This window comes from Macrotis lagotis, chromosome 1, assembly GCF_037893015.1.
Source record: "Macrotis lagotis isolate mMagLag1 chromosome 1, bilby.v1.9.chrom.fasta, whole genome shotgun sequence".
Lineage (NCBI taxonomy): Eukaryota > Metazoa > Chordata > Mammalia > Peramelemorphia > Peramelidae > Macrotis > Macrotis lagotis.
Genome location: NC_133658.1, coordinates 322251271 through 322267458, shown reverse-complemented (window position 1 = coordinate 322267458; position 16188 = coordinate 322251271). Strand labels below are relative to the sequence as shown.

The 16188-nt window shown below is 36.6% G+C and overlaps 1 protein-coding gene across 1 annotated transcript in view; it reads right to left on the bottom strand.

Moving 5' to 3' along the window:
- Positions 1-7629: 7629 nt before the first annotated feature.
- Positions 7630-16188, bottom strand: part of LOC141496620 (procathepsin L-like) — a 32220-nt gene continuing 23661 nt past the window's right edge. The window contains exons 4-10 of the mRNA XM_074199197.1: positions 14333-14376; positions 13299-13421; positions 10181-10330; positions 9597-9812; positions 8884-9049; positions 8229-8371; positions 7630-7782 (exon numbers count right to left, since the gene is read on the bottom strand). Of these exons, the coding sequence (XP_074055298.1) occupies positions 7630-7782; positions 8229-8371; positions 8884-9049; positions 9597-9812; positions 10181-10330; positions 13299-13421; positions 14333-14376 (995 nt within the window). The remainder of the gene's footprint in view (positions 7783-8228; positions 8372-8883; positions 9050-9596; positions 9813-10180; positions 10331-13298; positions 13422-14332; positions 14377-16188) is intronic.

The window sequence follows — 16188 nt, the reverse complement described above, 5'->3', positions numbered from 1 at the left end:
TGTCTTCCAGATAATATATTTTTGTGGGTGGATTCAAGTCTGAAGGAGGTCTTGGTAGCTTAATTTCTTGATTTTAAGGATTTTTTCTGCTAACTTCAAGTATAATTTCTGCTCCCAACTCTTCTCCTTGAATTTGAAGAATTTAAAGAAGTAGTTTTGTTAAGAATTAGAAAATCTGAAGCATTTTGTGGATTTATTTAGTCTTTTACTAATAACTGAATCTCAGAGGGTTTGCTAATTCACTACATTAACTAAAATATAGATATGGATTCTGAAGATATTGAAAGCCTAGATAATTAGGTAAACCTCATTAGAAGAAATTTAATAGTTATTACTGTAACATATTAGTTATCAGATGCTTCTCAAATAATGAGTGTTAAAAAAAAAAGTCATAATCTTAGAGGAGTGGATTCCCTGGCTTCATCTTTTCCTGCTTCCTGTATCTAGTAACTAAACTCATGTTTTTTTTTATTTTATGAATCTACCTGTCTCTATATTCAAAGTCATGCTGACCTCCTGTTTCTTTATAAGGAATATCTTTTAATTACTCTTTTTTTTTTGATCAAAAGTCCTTTGGAAACAACATATTCTCTGTCATTAGTTCTTTGGATTAATCCATAATATGAACAAGAAAAGCATAGGTATGAGCACAGGGAGTATTTTGGAACAGATTGAAGTGTTGAAGACTTATCTGAAAGACAGCTAGGTGTATAAATGAAAAATAAAAGTAAGTAAAGTGAATAAAATCATGAATATTATAGGTAAGTTATTTTCTATTAAGGGGACTGTACTTGGGATTTTATTTTCATCTCCATTTAATTTCTTCTTATTAGAAGGCCCATTGAGCACTTGCATAGTTGGGAGAAGTGAGATATTTTGTAGGAAATTATTCAAGAGTCCAGTTCTGTAAAATACCTTTAAGTCTATCTACCGACAAGATCAATCATCTTTGGATGAGCTCTTAAAACATTGTTCACACATCTGAAGTTCTTGGGTTCCTCTGAACTTATATGAACATTCCAGGCAAGGTGAAGCTTTACATTAGTACTCTTTCTCTTTATAAAATCTCACCTTTGTCTTAGACTTTTCTAACTCCTTTCTATTTATTAGCTGTGGTTAGTTCCCCTTCTTTCATCCCACTTTACCTACCTTAGTTCAGGTCTTCTTTTATTTCCTAGACTGTTCTCAACCACTGACTGAACACTTCTTCCTGATTCTGGTTTCATTTTGGTATTGATTTGGTATTTATTTCCCAAAAGAGATTTATCTGAGATCCTCAGCTTAGAAGAATCACTCAATTAGTTAACCAGCCCTTAATATAGTACTACTTTGTATTAGGCATGGTGCAAAGCTTAGAGGAAAAGTTGAAAATAAAAGTCTTTGCTTTCAAAGAGCTTTTGTTATTGTGAGGGTAGACATGAGAAGTTGTTCACAATAAATATGGAGGCAAATTAGCAAGAACATTTTACTCAGGTCTTTACTAGTCCTTCAGTATCCAAGAGCACTATGCCAACCAATTAAATGATTGGAGGTGTGAGTTGCACAATTATCTTTATTATAGGGAGGGCATGCTGTGCAAGGCAATTTTTTACCAGAATTGTTTTACCTCATGGCCTGATTGATAGGAAATAGGACATCTGGAGATGGTCTGGCAGTTGTGGGAGTCCCTTGGTCTTGAATATTCAAATGAGAGCTTCAAAAATAATTAAATGAGAAGGCATTTGGCTAATTTAAGAGACTCATAGTTACTCCCAGATTACCCAGGTCTTTAATATAAAAGGGTCAATTCTAAACTTCTGGAGTACTGGGACTGTCAAGCTTTCTCTGAGCCTATCCAGTCTATCCTTGACACATAGTAATAGCTTAAATGTATATCGATTGCTTGATTAATAGATGCTAATCATTACTTTATAGGTTTCACTTATATGTCCCTCAGGCCCAATGTCTTTAGTCTGTTTAGAGTTCCCTACACATATAGGCATCGTATTTTTCCTGGACTAGGATTTTTAAAAAATAAATTGTTATTCATATAATTGTTTTTAAATCACCCATGTTTTTGCCTTATCCTTCCTCTTTTCCCCCACTTTCCATCAACCTATATATAGTAAAAAATAAAAAATAAAAAAATTTTAAAAGGAAAAAAGGTAACAAAACTAATCTATGCATTGTAAAAAATCTTTAAATATATTCGATCTCCCATGACCATGGATCTTCCATATCTGTAAACAAATGGGTAGAGATCTTTTCTTTGTGGTTGTTTGTGCTATATAATTTTCAAACATTATTGTTTGAATGTTTTATGTTGGTTGTTCTTTCCAGTTACTTTATTGTCATTGTGTATAGTTTTCTCTGTTTACTTTACTTTGTTCATGCAAGTCTTTCTCCCTATATTCATTATTTCCTTTAGCACAGTGATATTCCATGATAGGCATGTTTCACATTATATTTAGACATTCTCCCCTTGATATTTCCAGTTCTTTGCTACCTGAAGGCTAATTTTGAAGCATAATTTGTAAGTAGCCTTGTCTATACCTAGTAATGAGTCTAAGTGAAGTAAGGGAACTCTGGGCACAGAAAAATGTTGTAATCTTTTTGTATTGGAAACTTTTCTGTGCTGTGGAGGATATTCTTCATTCTGTGTTGATTCTTTGTGGATTCCATTTCCTAAGCCACATTGGACTTTAACGGTAAGGCTGATCTTAGTCATGCTCTTTGGGGCAGGAGCATGTACTAATGTAAAGCTTCACCTTGCCTGGAACATTCATATAAGTTCAGAGAACCCAAGAACATCAGATGTGTGAACAATGTTTTAAGAGCTCATCCAAAGATGATTGATTTTGTTGGTAGATAGACTTGAAGGTATTTTACAGAACTGGACTCTTAAGTTTGTCAGTTCTTCTTACTTAATGAATAATTTCCTACAAAATATCTCACTTCTCCCAACTATGCAAGTGCTCAATAGGCCTTCTAATAAGAAATTAAGTGGAGATGAAAATAAAATCCCAAGTACAGTCCCCTTAATAGAAAATAACTTACCTATAATATTCATGATTTTATTTACTTTATTTACTTTTATTTTTCATTTATACACCTAGCTATCTTTCAGATAAGTCTTCAATACTTCAATCTGTTCCAAAATACTCCCTATGCTTTTCTTGTTCATATTATGGATTGTTAATCCAAAGAACTAATGATAGAGAATATGTTGTTTCCAAAGGACTTTTGATAAAAAAAAGAGTAATTAAAAGATATTCCTTATAAAGAAACAGGAGGTCAGCATGACTTTGAATATAGAGACAAGTAGATTCATAAAATAAAAAAAACCCCATGAGTTTAGTTATTAGATACAGGAAGCAGGAAAAAATGAAGCCAGGGAATCCACTCCTCTAAGGTTATGACTTTTTTTTAACACTCCTATTATTTGAGAGGCATCTGATAACTAATATGTTACAGTAAACTGTTCATATTCAGTGAATGCTGTCTTTAACCACTCCTTGAGGTCTGCCCTTGTAGCATGAACACTAGAGAATACCTGAAGCCAGTTGATAAACCACTCCTCAAGCACCACACTTGTTCTGCCCACCAGGAAAATGTATTTGAGCAATGCTCCACCCAGACTTATCTTCTTTTCTTCTTTGGGGTGCTAGGTAGTGCAGTGGATAGAGCACTGGCCTTGGAGTCAGAAGGACAACAGTTTGTATCCAGCTTCAGACACTTGCCACCTACTAGTTATGTGACTTTGGGTGAGTCACTTAACCCTGATTGCCTCACATCCAGGGTCATCTCCAGTCATCCTGATCCATATCTGGTCACTGGACCCAGATGGCTCAGGAGGAGAAAGTGAAGCTGGTGACTTAGCACAGCCCCCCCCCCCCCCCCCAATCCCATCCATGTGCTTGTCAAGGCAATACTTTCCTTCTTTGAGAAGGAAGGACAAACATCATCCTTTCTCTAGGTTGGATCCACAGACTCTTGTTTATGCTGCTGGATCAATATGGTCCCATCTCTATGTGGTTGGATTGATAATTGAGCTAAGCTTCTTTTCTTTTTCCTTTTTTAGCTTGACTATCCCCTTTGCTATTCTCTCAACTGTCTCTTTTTGCTTAACTTTATTACCTTAGTAAAAACTGCTATCTCCTTTAAGAAACTCATTATTTAGCTGTTTTTCCAAACTAATTTAGGAACTTTTGTATTAGTTTATGGATTTTTGAGGTAACTTGTAGACCATTTTTGCAACCATTGAATTAAAGTCTATACCTTTCTTACCTCCCTGAGTCAGAGATAGGTGAGTTCTTCGTAAAACAAACCCACATAGATCCTTAAACCCACTTTCCCTAAAAGTCCATTTTCTCCTATCTTCATAAGAGTAGGAGAAGTTTCAATATTTTATTTGCTTAATTTAAATTACTTTTTAAATGGTTGTACTGACTTGGAACAGCATTCTCCTTATACTCCTACCTATCTGAACACTTCTCAGTATTCTTTGCTAGATGCATCTCCAGATCATGACTTAAAATTGTAAATGAACCAGAGAGTTGTATCTTGGGTCCCCTTCTCTTCTCTTTTTATGTTATTTCATTTGGTGATCTCAGTAGTGTTCATGAATTTGGACATCAACTCAACGCCGATTGTCTTCACATCTCCTTATTCTAACACAATCTTTCAATTTCCCATTACCAGTTGCCTTTCTGACATCTCAAACAGGATGTCTAATAGACATTTTAAACCTGTCCAAAATAGAACTAATTATGTTCTTGCCCTAAACCAGTTCCTCTACCCAACCTTCTCTATGATTGAAGAGGGCAACATTATTGACCAATCCCTCAAGATGACAACCCGAACTGCTCACTATTTCTCATCCCTCTCCCCCATCCAATATTTTGCTAAGATGTATTAATTTCATCTTTGCAATATCTCTGAAATATATCTCCTTCTCCTCTCCAACATTGTGATTATTCTGGTTATAGACCCTCTTCATTTCATGCCTAGAATCTTGCAAGAACTTACTGTCTGCCTTAAGTCTCTCCTTGTTCCAATTCATCTCCATTCAACCAAAAGAGATTTTCCTATACCAATGGTTATATCATGTCTTCCCATGCCTCCTATTCAATAAACTCCAGCAGCTCCTCATTGCTCTAGAAATAAATACAAAATCCTATTTGACATTTAAATCCCATCTCAACCTAGACCATTTCTTTCTTCCCAGACTCCTGATACTTTATTCCCCATCATATACTCTTTAATTCAGAGACACTGGTATCCTTGTTGTTTCAAGAACATGATAATCCAGTTTTCTGCTCCAGGTATTTTCCACAAATCTCTTCCATTCCTGGAAACTCCTCCTTTTCAATTTTGCCCACTGACCTCCCAGGTTCCTTTAAGTCCCTACTAAAATCTCATCTTTTACTTCAAAACTTTTCCAACCCCCAATTCTAATGCTTTCCCTCTAATTCCACTAATTTTTAAATTGTCCTGTATGTGATTGATATGTGTGTGCATATGTATAGGCGTATATATGCATATATAGATATATCTATCAATCTAAAGAAGTTATTTCTTTATTTGATTTAAGTTCATTGAGGGCAGGACTGTCTTTTACTTCTCTTTGAATTTCCAGACCTTAGAACCTGCCTGACATATTAATTTTTAAGAAATTTATTTTATTCTGAACTTAAAATTAATATTTCCATAACAAAGTGGGATAGAAAAACAAGAAGGTACGTGAATTGCAGATTCATATGTACAACTTGTTAATCCTTTTAAATACACAACAAATTTATCTTATAACTTTTTCTTTTAGGCTTTTGCAAGGCAAATGGGGTTAAGTGGCTTGCCCAAGGCCACACAGCTAGGAAATTATTAAGTGTCTGAGACTGGATTTGAACCTAGGTACTCCTGACTCCAGGACCAGGGCTTTATCCACTGTGCCACCTAGCTGCCCCTATCTTATAACTTTCATTTTTTCTTCCCTCCCACCCCAAATGGAGATGGCTACCTTTAGACACAAATCTTCATTGTATATATACACACATATATTTACATATACACATAATACAGGATATAAATACTTATACATATAAATATGTACATCTTTCTTCAATCCTAGATTGATTTCTAAATAATTGGTATATTTCCTGTCATTCTTTCTTGTTTTCATTCTATTCTCTGAATGAAAAAAATCTTCAATGAATTTTTTTCTTCTATCCAACAATTTTCTCTGCCTTCTACCCCTGCCAGATTTGAAACAAAGAAAAGTTTTGTGAAAACACGTATGGTCAAGGAAAACAAATTCTCATATTGGCTATTCAGAAAACGCTTGTTCTTATTCTGAATCCAACTTCTTATAAGAAATAGATGTAGCAATGAACAGAACAAAGACAGGAAAAAGAACTAGAAGCAGATATGAAGGAAATCTGATGAAAGGGAGACAATTTGAGGGTATTGAGTGATTAATTCACAAGTCATTTCTTGTTGCCAAAGACAAAGAAAAAGTTGAAGGCCTTTTTAAAACCTAAAAGGAAAATATCAATAACTTCATATCTATAGTCTTTCATTTCTAATTGCTCCACTATCACACATTTTCTGAAAGTTGTAAATGATATAAGAACCCAATGCTTGGCAATCACCAAGGATATAGTATATGCTAAATAAATATTAAATGAACTGTATGCAATCATGAATTTTATTACTATGATTTTTTAATGCTATTTTATTTAATTTTTCAACTACATACAAAGATAGTTTTCAACATTCATCCTTTTGTAAGTTTTTGAGTTCCACATAGCTTTAGTTTTTTTTTTTAAAGCAAGACTTAGCACTTTTTAATTTGATGTTTTTAGATAAATTTCATTCTTCATCTGCAGGGTTATAAAGAAAGAGGCAGAGATGATGGGACTGAGAGGCTGGTAAATGCCATTTGTGTGAGAGAAATAGGTGCCATCAGTGGCAAATTGGATATTCTAGACATGGAGGAAACTAGGCAACTTTTAGCTGATAGAAAGAGACTAGTTGAAATATGGAGGGTTGTTGGTGGTGGGATGTGGGTTATTTTTACCTGTGGAGTAGGACTCTTGCCTTGATAATACAAGGTTGTACTGGAGTATTATAAGGAGTTTAGCTCTCAATGATACTAATCTACTAACTTCCATTTAGAAATATTGAGAAAATTATAGTTTCCTCTTTTAGTGATAGTTAAAATTCCTGTGTTCTGGGGATGCTTTGGGGAAGAAATATCTCTCCCTTTCTCCTGAAGGATGGATGAGATAGATGTTCTAATAAATAAACCCAAAGGTATCTCCAGAAGCAAGGAAATGCCCTCTCTCCAAGTTGAACTCCTCATTTTCATCTGCTAGACATCTACACATCCATCAGTCAATACACAGAGAAAAGAAAACACCCCGAGTTCCTCAAAATATTCATTTTACTACATAACATTTTACTACATAACTACAGCTAACACCTGGGCTCAACATCTGTGACAAACCAATATCCCCCAGTTATGAAAATGTATTGTTATAACAAGAATTGGTCTTAGATATTGGAGTCTCATATCACTTCTGAATGCTGATAGAAGAGGATTTCTCCTGTGGATCCCAACATCCAACCACAGGGAATTGTCTTGCCATTGGATTACAGAATAGGATAGCTGGCTTCATTTGCAATGCCACAGTGGTTGTTCATGTCCTTTGCAATACGCATATAGCCCTCTTCACCCCATTCTTCACCAAGGCTGAAAGAGAACAGAGCTGACCTAGTACAAAGACAGCTGACAAGGGAATCAACCTTAGAAATAGAAAGGGATTATTTTTATATTCTATCTTCATTTTGGGGAGTATAATAGTGAGTTTAAGGGGTCTATGTAGAAGACTGGGATTTGGGGGAATTCTATGACCCTTGGAAGATGACTGATTTAGCTCAATATCAATATTAAATACATTTGTTATGAAGATTTCAGAAGGAATCATTTCCTTGTTGCTCTATACAGCAAGTGGAGAAAAGCCAGTTGTCAAGGAAATAAACATTCTCCTTCGCATGGACTTAGTGGAGGTGAAAAATTCAAATAAGGGGCCAGGTTTTTAAATCTAGGAAAACCCCACTGAATAAAAGAGCCCACACAGGCCCTTCTTCCTTCACATATTCCATCCTGCATACCTGTTCTTAAGAATCCAGTATTTCTTCCCTTCATTTTTGTTTTCTTTTACCAATTCATTCCATTCAAATCTTTTTACTTTTGATTCAGTAATTGTATTTTCACCTTCTTCATCTCCATATCCAACCAACAATAAACCATAGTTCACAGAATTTGAATCACAATCTGGTTCCATGTACAGTCCTAGAGAAAGCAGGAAAAAAGTTCTTTGGATGAGATGACCTAGTGAAAAGAACACAAGTTGCAGTATTAGGAGGACCTAAGTAAAACAACCACTTAGGCTGCTTAGGCTGACCTTAGGCAAGTGACTTAACCTTTGTTTGCATCAGTTCCTTCATCTATCCTGGGAGTGATAATAATACTTGTGTCTTAGAATTTTTTTTTTTTAATTTTTGCAAGGCAGTGGGGTTAAGTGACTTGCTCAAAATCACACAGCTAGGTAATTATTATGTGTCTGATACTGGATTTGAACTTAGGTCCTCCTGACTCCAGGGTCAGTGCTCTATCCACTGCACCACCTTGCTGTCCCACTGTACTACCTAGCTGCCTTGTCTCCTAGAATTTTTGCAAAAATCAAATGAAAGATAATAGTAGTAAATAGCACTTAGCATAGTGGCTGGGACATAGGAGGCACTATGTGAATATGAGTAATAGTAAGCTCAGTCTGACTCATTGGAGCATGTATATTTTTTGATACCATATCTGATTGCCACCATATTTGGTTGACTCCATACCTCCTTGATAAAGATAGAAGGACCGTGGGGTATGTATTGACACAGACACTGGTCCTATAGTTGCCACAGCCCTCATCAGAATTTCTTCATCTCCACGGGGGAGGATCACATAGTTTTTCATGGTAACATATTCACATCTACTTTTGTAGTCGCACCACCAATTTTTCTGAAAGAGAGAATCAAGAATAAGAAGTCAATAGAGATTTAGAATGGAACGACACTAACTAGGAATCCGAGAAAAGCACAATATCTAGTGAAACTTTTCTAGATAACTGATTATTGTCTTGCTGTCAAAACTTCTGTATATCAAGTCTCAGGAATCTCTACCTAATGGATCTTAGTTATCTCTTCGGGGAAGCAAAATTGTAATACTTAATCTACTTAATAGAGGGACTGCCTAAATACTGGTCTTGTTCAGTGAAAAATAATTTTGTGAAAATTTTTTTTGTGAAAAGTAATTTTTGTGAAAAATAATACCATAAATACCATCTTTCTCAAATTCTCTTAAGGTTTTGTTGTTGTTGTTGCTGTTATTGTGGTAGTCATATGCTTTATGAGTATGCTTCAGAATAAAAATTATTTCCTTCATAAATCTTTTATTGGTTTTACGAATAACTTGTCTTATTCACAAAGGAGAGAAACTGAATTGACCTTTCCCCCATCTTAGCAAAGCACCCTATCAAGGGTGGCAGTGAACATGTTTCTACATTTACCTGCTTTGTATATGGGTAGCAGGACTCAGTGGTAATGCCCCCATTTTGTATGATATATTGGTAGGTATCAATGATATATCCCCCATCACAGTCGCTGAATTCAGAGCAGTCAATTAGTTGCTGTTTACTCAGTTCCACTAGTCGGCCACTTTTCAGGAAATACTGACCTTCCAGGGCTCCAAGTGTACAGAAAGCCCAGCAGGCATTACAAATCCCCTGAAAGAGAAGTCAATCAATACATGATCACTGTACTCAAAAAACCTTCAGTACCTAGTTAGTGCAAGACTTAGAACATAAGGAGACAGAGCAATATCTTTTGGAAGAACAAAAGAATTCACGGGAAGCAAGAATAATTCTGGTAAGAATTCTAGTTTTTCTGTCTCCAAAAAAGGATTCTCTTGCTTTATGTACCTTGCCTGATCATTTACTGTGAAGGTGGCAAGGTCAATACCCTGTTTTCAATAGTCAGTTACTTGAAGTTTCACTATTTTTTTTGCCTAGATTCTTGCAGGAGCAAGTCATATATATCCATAGGTGGAAACACTTAAGGGAAATAGCCTTAGTAATTGGTTGAGAGATAATACCTGCTGTCTCACAGGGGTCATGAAACCATACTTCCTCCAGTCCAGTGATTTGGGAAGGTCAGAAACAATTGGAAAAAACTGAGATGATGATCCTTTCCTTGCTCTTGGTGATACTTGAGTGCTCAGCTTTCTTCTGAGTTCCTTGTCAGTCTGTAAGAATGACAAGCTATATTATGTGGGCAACAGAATTAGTGTTCCTTTTTCAGAGAAAGGTGATTGTTTTTGACAACAGAGCTTCCTTGGTCACCCTTCCCAGTACTGGCTACATCTTCACTCATTCCCTTCAGCTCACTGTTTGAGGTAGGTGAGTTGGAATACCCCTTGTTCTCCATTAGGACATCCCCATTCCTCTTAGTCACTTAGAAACCTCATTTCCTTTGAAGTTCCTGCATTACATCTCTACTACCCAATCAAAATTCTGCTATCTCTTTTCTACAGACCACGTAACCCAGTTCACTCCCTTTCCTTCCTCAATAATTTGGTACCTGGCTTACAGTTTCTCTGTCCTCTCCAACTCCTAACCTCATATTAAGGCATTTCAATGTACATGCTGATGCCTCCTCAAATACCTTAACTACCCACATCCTCAGTCTACTCACATCTCATGAATTGCTCCTCCTTCCCACATCAGCCACATACAAAAATGATCATACACTCAATTTTGCCATTTCCCACAAAGTACCCCCTCTTGCTGTTCAAGAATTCTGAAATCTTCTTATCCAAACATAATTTATTGACATTTTACCTTTCCCTCTGCTTTCCTTTACATAAACCTATTCTTTGCCCTTCCCATGACCTCCAATCCTTCAATTCTTTTCCAGGTCACCTCTTTTGCACTGATGACTCTTTCTTCTCCTTCCCATCTGGATTCCCTGGTGAACCAATTCAATTCTATATAGTCTTCCTCTCTAGGAGACATCATTTCACTTATAACACCCAGTCAAATCTTTGCCTTGAATATCCCTCTTTCCTACTTACTTAGATACTGCTGAATGTAGAGGAAAACCACACAACTATTCTGACTGGGTTCACTGTAAATTATGTTATTCAACCTCACCTGGGCACTCAATGCTGCTAGGCAATGGCTTATTAATTCACTATTCCACTCTAATAGTGGCTTCTCCAAACCTTTGCATTCCTCCTCAAAACTCTTATTGTTACCCTTGCCTTCCCTCACTGGGAAACCTTACTCCATATTTTATATAAAAAATACTCATCTCCTATTACTGAGATGCCTTCTGTCACTTTTTACTGCTTAATTCCTGTTTTATATGATCAAGTGGTCTTACTCCTTGCCAAGGCTAACCCTTCTACTGTTCAATGATCCCATTCTACCTAATCTCTTCCACTACATTGTCTCCTCTGTCATTCTCACTTTTTAAAAAAATTAATTTATTTAAGGCAATGGGGTTAAGTAACTTGCCCAAGGTCACACAGCTAGGCAATGTCTGAGGTTGGATTTAAACTCAGGTACTCCTGACTCCAGGGTCCGTGCTCTATTGACTGCGCCATCTAGCTGCCCCTGTCATTCTCACTTTTGACTAATTTTCAGTCTCTCCCTACCCACTGGCTTATTTTCTACTGACTACAAACATGTACAAGTATCCCTTATCCTTAAAAAAATCCCCACTTGATCCTTACCTTACTGAGAATCACCATTCTATTTCTCTTCTACCCTCTTCAAAATTTCTCAGTAGGGATATCTCCACTTTCTCTCTTCTCTTCTCAGTCCCATACAGTCTGGTTTTCTCCTTTATCATCTACTGAAACTGCTCTCTCCAAAATTACCAATGATTTCTTAGTTGCCAAGTCCAATGTCTTTTCCTTTATCTTCATTCTCCTTGACCTCTCTGCAGTCTTTGACTGTTGATCATTTTCTCTTTTTCAATACTCCTTTCTCTCTAATTTTTCAGGACACCACTATCTCCTGATTTTCCTCCCATCTGATCACACCCCTATCTTATGCTGTATCCTTCTCCAGATCAAGCCCTTCATCCCTAGGTATCTCTTAGCCCTCTGTCCTGGGCCTTTTTGTCTTCTCTCTCTAAACTACTTCAATTGGTGATCTTATCAGATCCCATGCATTTAAAATTTCTATGCTGATGATTCTCAAACTTGTGTTTCCTCTGCTAACCTCCAATTTCCCATTTCCAACTCCCTGTAAGAATCTCAAACTAGACATCTGAAACTCAAACTATTCAAAACAGAACTTATTTTATTTCCCCTAAACCCTTCTCTCCTCCTAAATTCCCTATTATTGTAGAGGACAACACATCCTCCCAGTCTTTTAGACTTACACCCAGGAGTCATCCTGAATTTCTAAGTATCTTTTGATCCCCACGTCTAAACATTTGCTAAAGTCTAAGATTTTATCTTTGTAGCATCTCTCAATATGTCCCCTTCTTTTCTCTGACATTACCAGCCCTCTGGGGTGGGCCCTCATCATCTCATGCCTGGAGTCTGCTGGTGGGTCTGCCTACATCAAGTTTTTGCCTACTTCAATCCATCCTCCATTCAGCCTCTAAACTGCTTTTTCTAACGTACAAATCTAATCATATCAGCCCCTATTCAACAAGCTCCAGTGTATTTCTATTGCCTCTAGGATACAAATACAAAATGTTCTCTTTGGCATTTAGAGCCCTTTATAACTTAGCTCCTTTCTTTTCCAGGCTTTTGATGTATTCTCCCTATGAGGTGTTCTTTGATCCTGCAATACTGTCCTTCTGGTTGTTCTTTGGACTAGTCACTGAGTCTTTTAGGTCCAGACTTTTTCCTCAACTTATATATTTTACCTCTTTACTCCCTCCTCTGCACCAACCTGCCTACCGATCTCTTTGCCTTCCTTTAAGTCCCAAATAAAATCCTACCATCTATAGGATGGTCTTTACCCCTGTTAATTACAGTGTTCTCTCTCTTTTAGTTATTTCCTATTTATGCCATATATAGCCTACTTAGTATACATTTGTTTGCATGTTGTTTCCCTAATTAGACTGCAAGATCTTAGAGGGCAGGGGACTATCTTTTGTCTCTTTGTATCCCCAACTCTTAGCATAATCACTGGCTCATAGTGGGTGTTTGATAAATTTTTATTGAATTAATGAATTGACCACACACTTACCCTATCCCCATAAGCATTCATCCCCATATAGTAGCTCTGTTTCCCTTTCTTATACTGTTGATTATGATCTTTAATGAGTTTCAGGGTCTTCTCCCATACATTTCTCCTAAAAGACTCCTCCTCCTATGAGAAAATTTAGAATCACAGGCAATGTTACTATGAATATGACCCTGAGCTCTCTTTGCCCTAGAATTCTGAGTGCCGAATCACATTATCTGGACTCTTAAAGCACGGGCAGGTCTCATTGGCAATATAAAATGCTTCTTTAACATCGAGTCAAAGCCGAGTCACCTTCAAGGTATCTCTATATCCTTGGGACATATAGTTCTAATATATGAATTTGGCAACTATAACTCAGGAGGGACTTCAGGGGTCATTTAATCCAATTCATACCTAAACAGGAGTCTTCTCTAAAATAATTTTCAGCAGTTGTCTTTCCCTTTGAGAGTCTTGGTCAACCTAATACATGCCATGGCCAACTAAGCGACTTAGGGACAGTTCAACTTGGTAGGCAGTTTCTACTCTTTTCTCCAAGGGTTATCTGTGCAGAAAGTAAACTAACGGCTTGATGGCTTACCCACATTGTTATTTATGAAGTCATTTATTATAATTATTATTACTATTAATATATTAGAAGTCATTCATGATGGTCATAAATATTACTCTTCTAACTTGAGCCTTCCAAGTGACTTCAACTAAATAGGAAGTGTCAGGTTTCAAGGGCCCTCAACTTCGTGGCCAAATTTCATTCTGTCAATGTGAATTTTCCACTTGGTTACCAGAAATGGAACTCAATACTGCAGTGGGCAAAATTTGGGGGACAATACCCTTACTCAGATTTTTGAGTTATATACATTCTCATCCATTAACCAGAGGGTTGTTATAAAAGAGATATTACCTACCTTAGTGTAATTCTTTCTATATGTGGACTTAAACAGTTCCCATTCAGTGTCTAGTTCTGTATTTCTTGTAGGAAAACAATGTAAAAGTGTCCAACAAAGGAAAATCAGACAAAGAAATAGTTTCATGGCTACCTTTTGCTCCTTAAGTTTTCTGAGACTCTTCTTAATGTTGAAACCTATTTCAAAAAGATTCACAAATTTTTTACACCAATGTCTTAACTCATCCTTAAAATATATGAAAATCTCTTTCCCCTTTGCCCCTCTTGTCCAATATCTTTGAATAATTCAATGAATGAAAATTTTTGTTCACTTGGGAGTGAAAAGTAGAGGACATAATGGTGGTTAGTGCTTCTTATCATTCTTTATTTTTTTCTTCTTTATCTAGGCTTAGTTTTTATTTTATTTTTATTTTATTTAGATTTTTCAAGGCAATGGGGTTAAGTGGCTTGCCCAAGGCCACACAGCTAGGTAATAAGTGTCTGAGGTCGGATTTGAACCCAGGTACTCCTGACTCCAAGGCCGGTGCTCTATTCACTGCACCACCTAGTCACCCCTATCTAGGCTTAGTTTGACTCCAGTAGTCTTAGATTTTTACTTCTTTCAAAATCCCTGGGGGCAGCTAGGTGGCATAGTGGATAGAACACCAGCCCTGGAGTCAGGAGGACCTGAGTTCATATCCAGCCTCAGACATTTAATAATTTCCTAGCTGTGTGACCTTGGGCAAGTCACTTAACCCCATTGCCTTAAATAAATGAAATTTAAAAAAAAGAAAGACAAAATCCCACTGTTTGCAAAACATATCTTTAAGCCCTAATCTCTTATGTGCAAAATTTTTATTTATTTATTTATTTAGGGTGTTTGCCAAGGCAATGGGGTTAAGTGACTTGCTTAAGTGTCTAGGGTCACATTTGAACTAAGATCTTCCTGACTCCAGGGCTGGTGCTCTATCCATTGTGCTATCTAGCAGCCCAAAAATTTTTATTGAATGATAACAAAGTATAGTCAGCAACAGCTTGGATTTTACATCCAACTGTCCCCTATGAAACTCTTTCCAAAGTCCATGGCAGATTTTTTTCTACTTCCCTTTCTTTGCCTATACATGGAGTTGTCAGTCACTCTACAAAGAGAAGGGCCAAAACTGTCTGATAACTCAAGTGGCAATGGAAGCTGCAGTCCCAAGGGAAAGGAAAGGAAAGGAAAGGAAAGGAAAGGAAAGGAAAGGAAAGGAAAGGAAAGGAAAGGAAAGGAAAGGAAAGGAAAGGAAAGGAAAGGAAAAACTCTTCAACAGTGCAGAGGAAATCTGACTTTCTCCCATCCCTTAAACTCTATGCTATTAATGGGTTAGTTTGTCTTTCCCTTATCTAGTATTTATCTTTTTTTTTTTAGCCTAATCAGCATCAAAGCTGAATATCTTGTAGAAAAATCACAATGTACTCTACCTGCATTCCTGGGGCAATAAGGAGGAGCTGAAAATCAGATCAGTACATCTTTGGCAAGCTTTAAAGCATTTGTGATTGAAATTACAGATTGATGAATTATTGACTCATATTGTACAAATTCATAGGTGAGTGGAATAGAAGATCCAAAGTATTTGAAGGAAGTTTAGATGCTTCTGTTCAGAAAGTTTGCATGCTTAACTAAGAGTCCCCTTAGCAGTGTTCCCTAATATTTTGTTATTCTCCACTTGGTCATTCCTGGGTATGACTGGGAATTATACTTTTGCCTTTTGTGACAAATAACCTTTGGTGGACTTTGTCTTAGGTAAATTAATAGGCCAGCAATGGAATAGAAAGATCCTTTGATAATAGGAGGGCCCTCATCATGGACAGTTAGCAGTCAATTAAGAGGAGGTTTTTGGCCACTTTAAGTATATCCCTTCTCTAAGAAAATATGCAATGATAGATGCCAAAATTTATGGCAGGATGAAAGTTCACTACTAGTTTATATAAATAATTTTCTCAACCTGCAATGCTTTCTATGAAATTCAA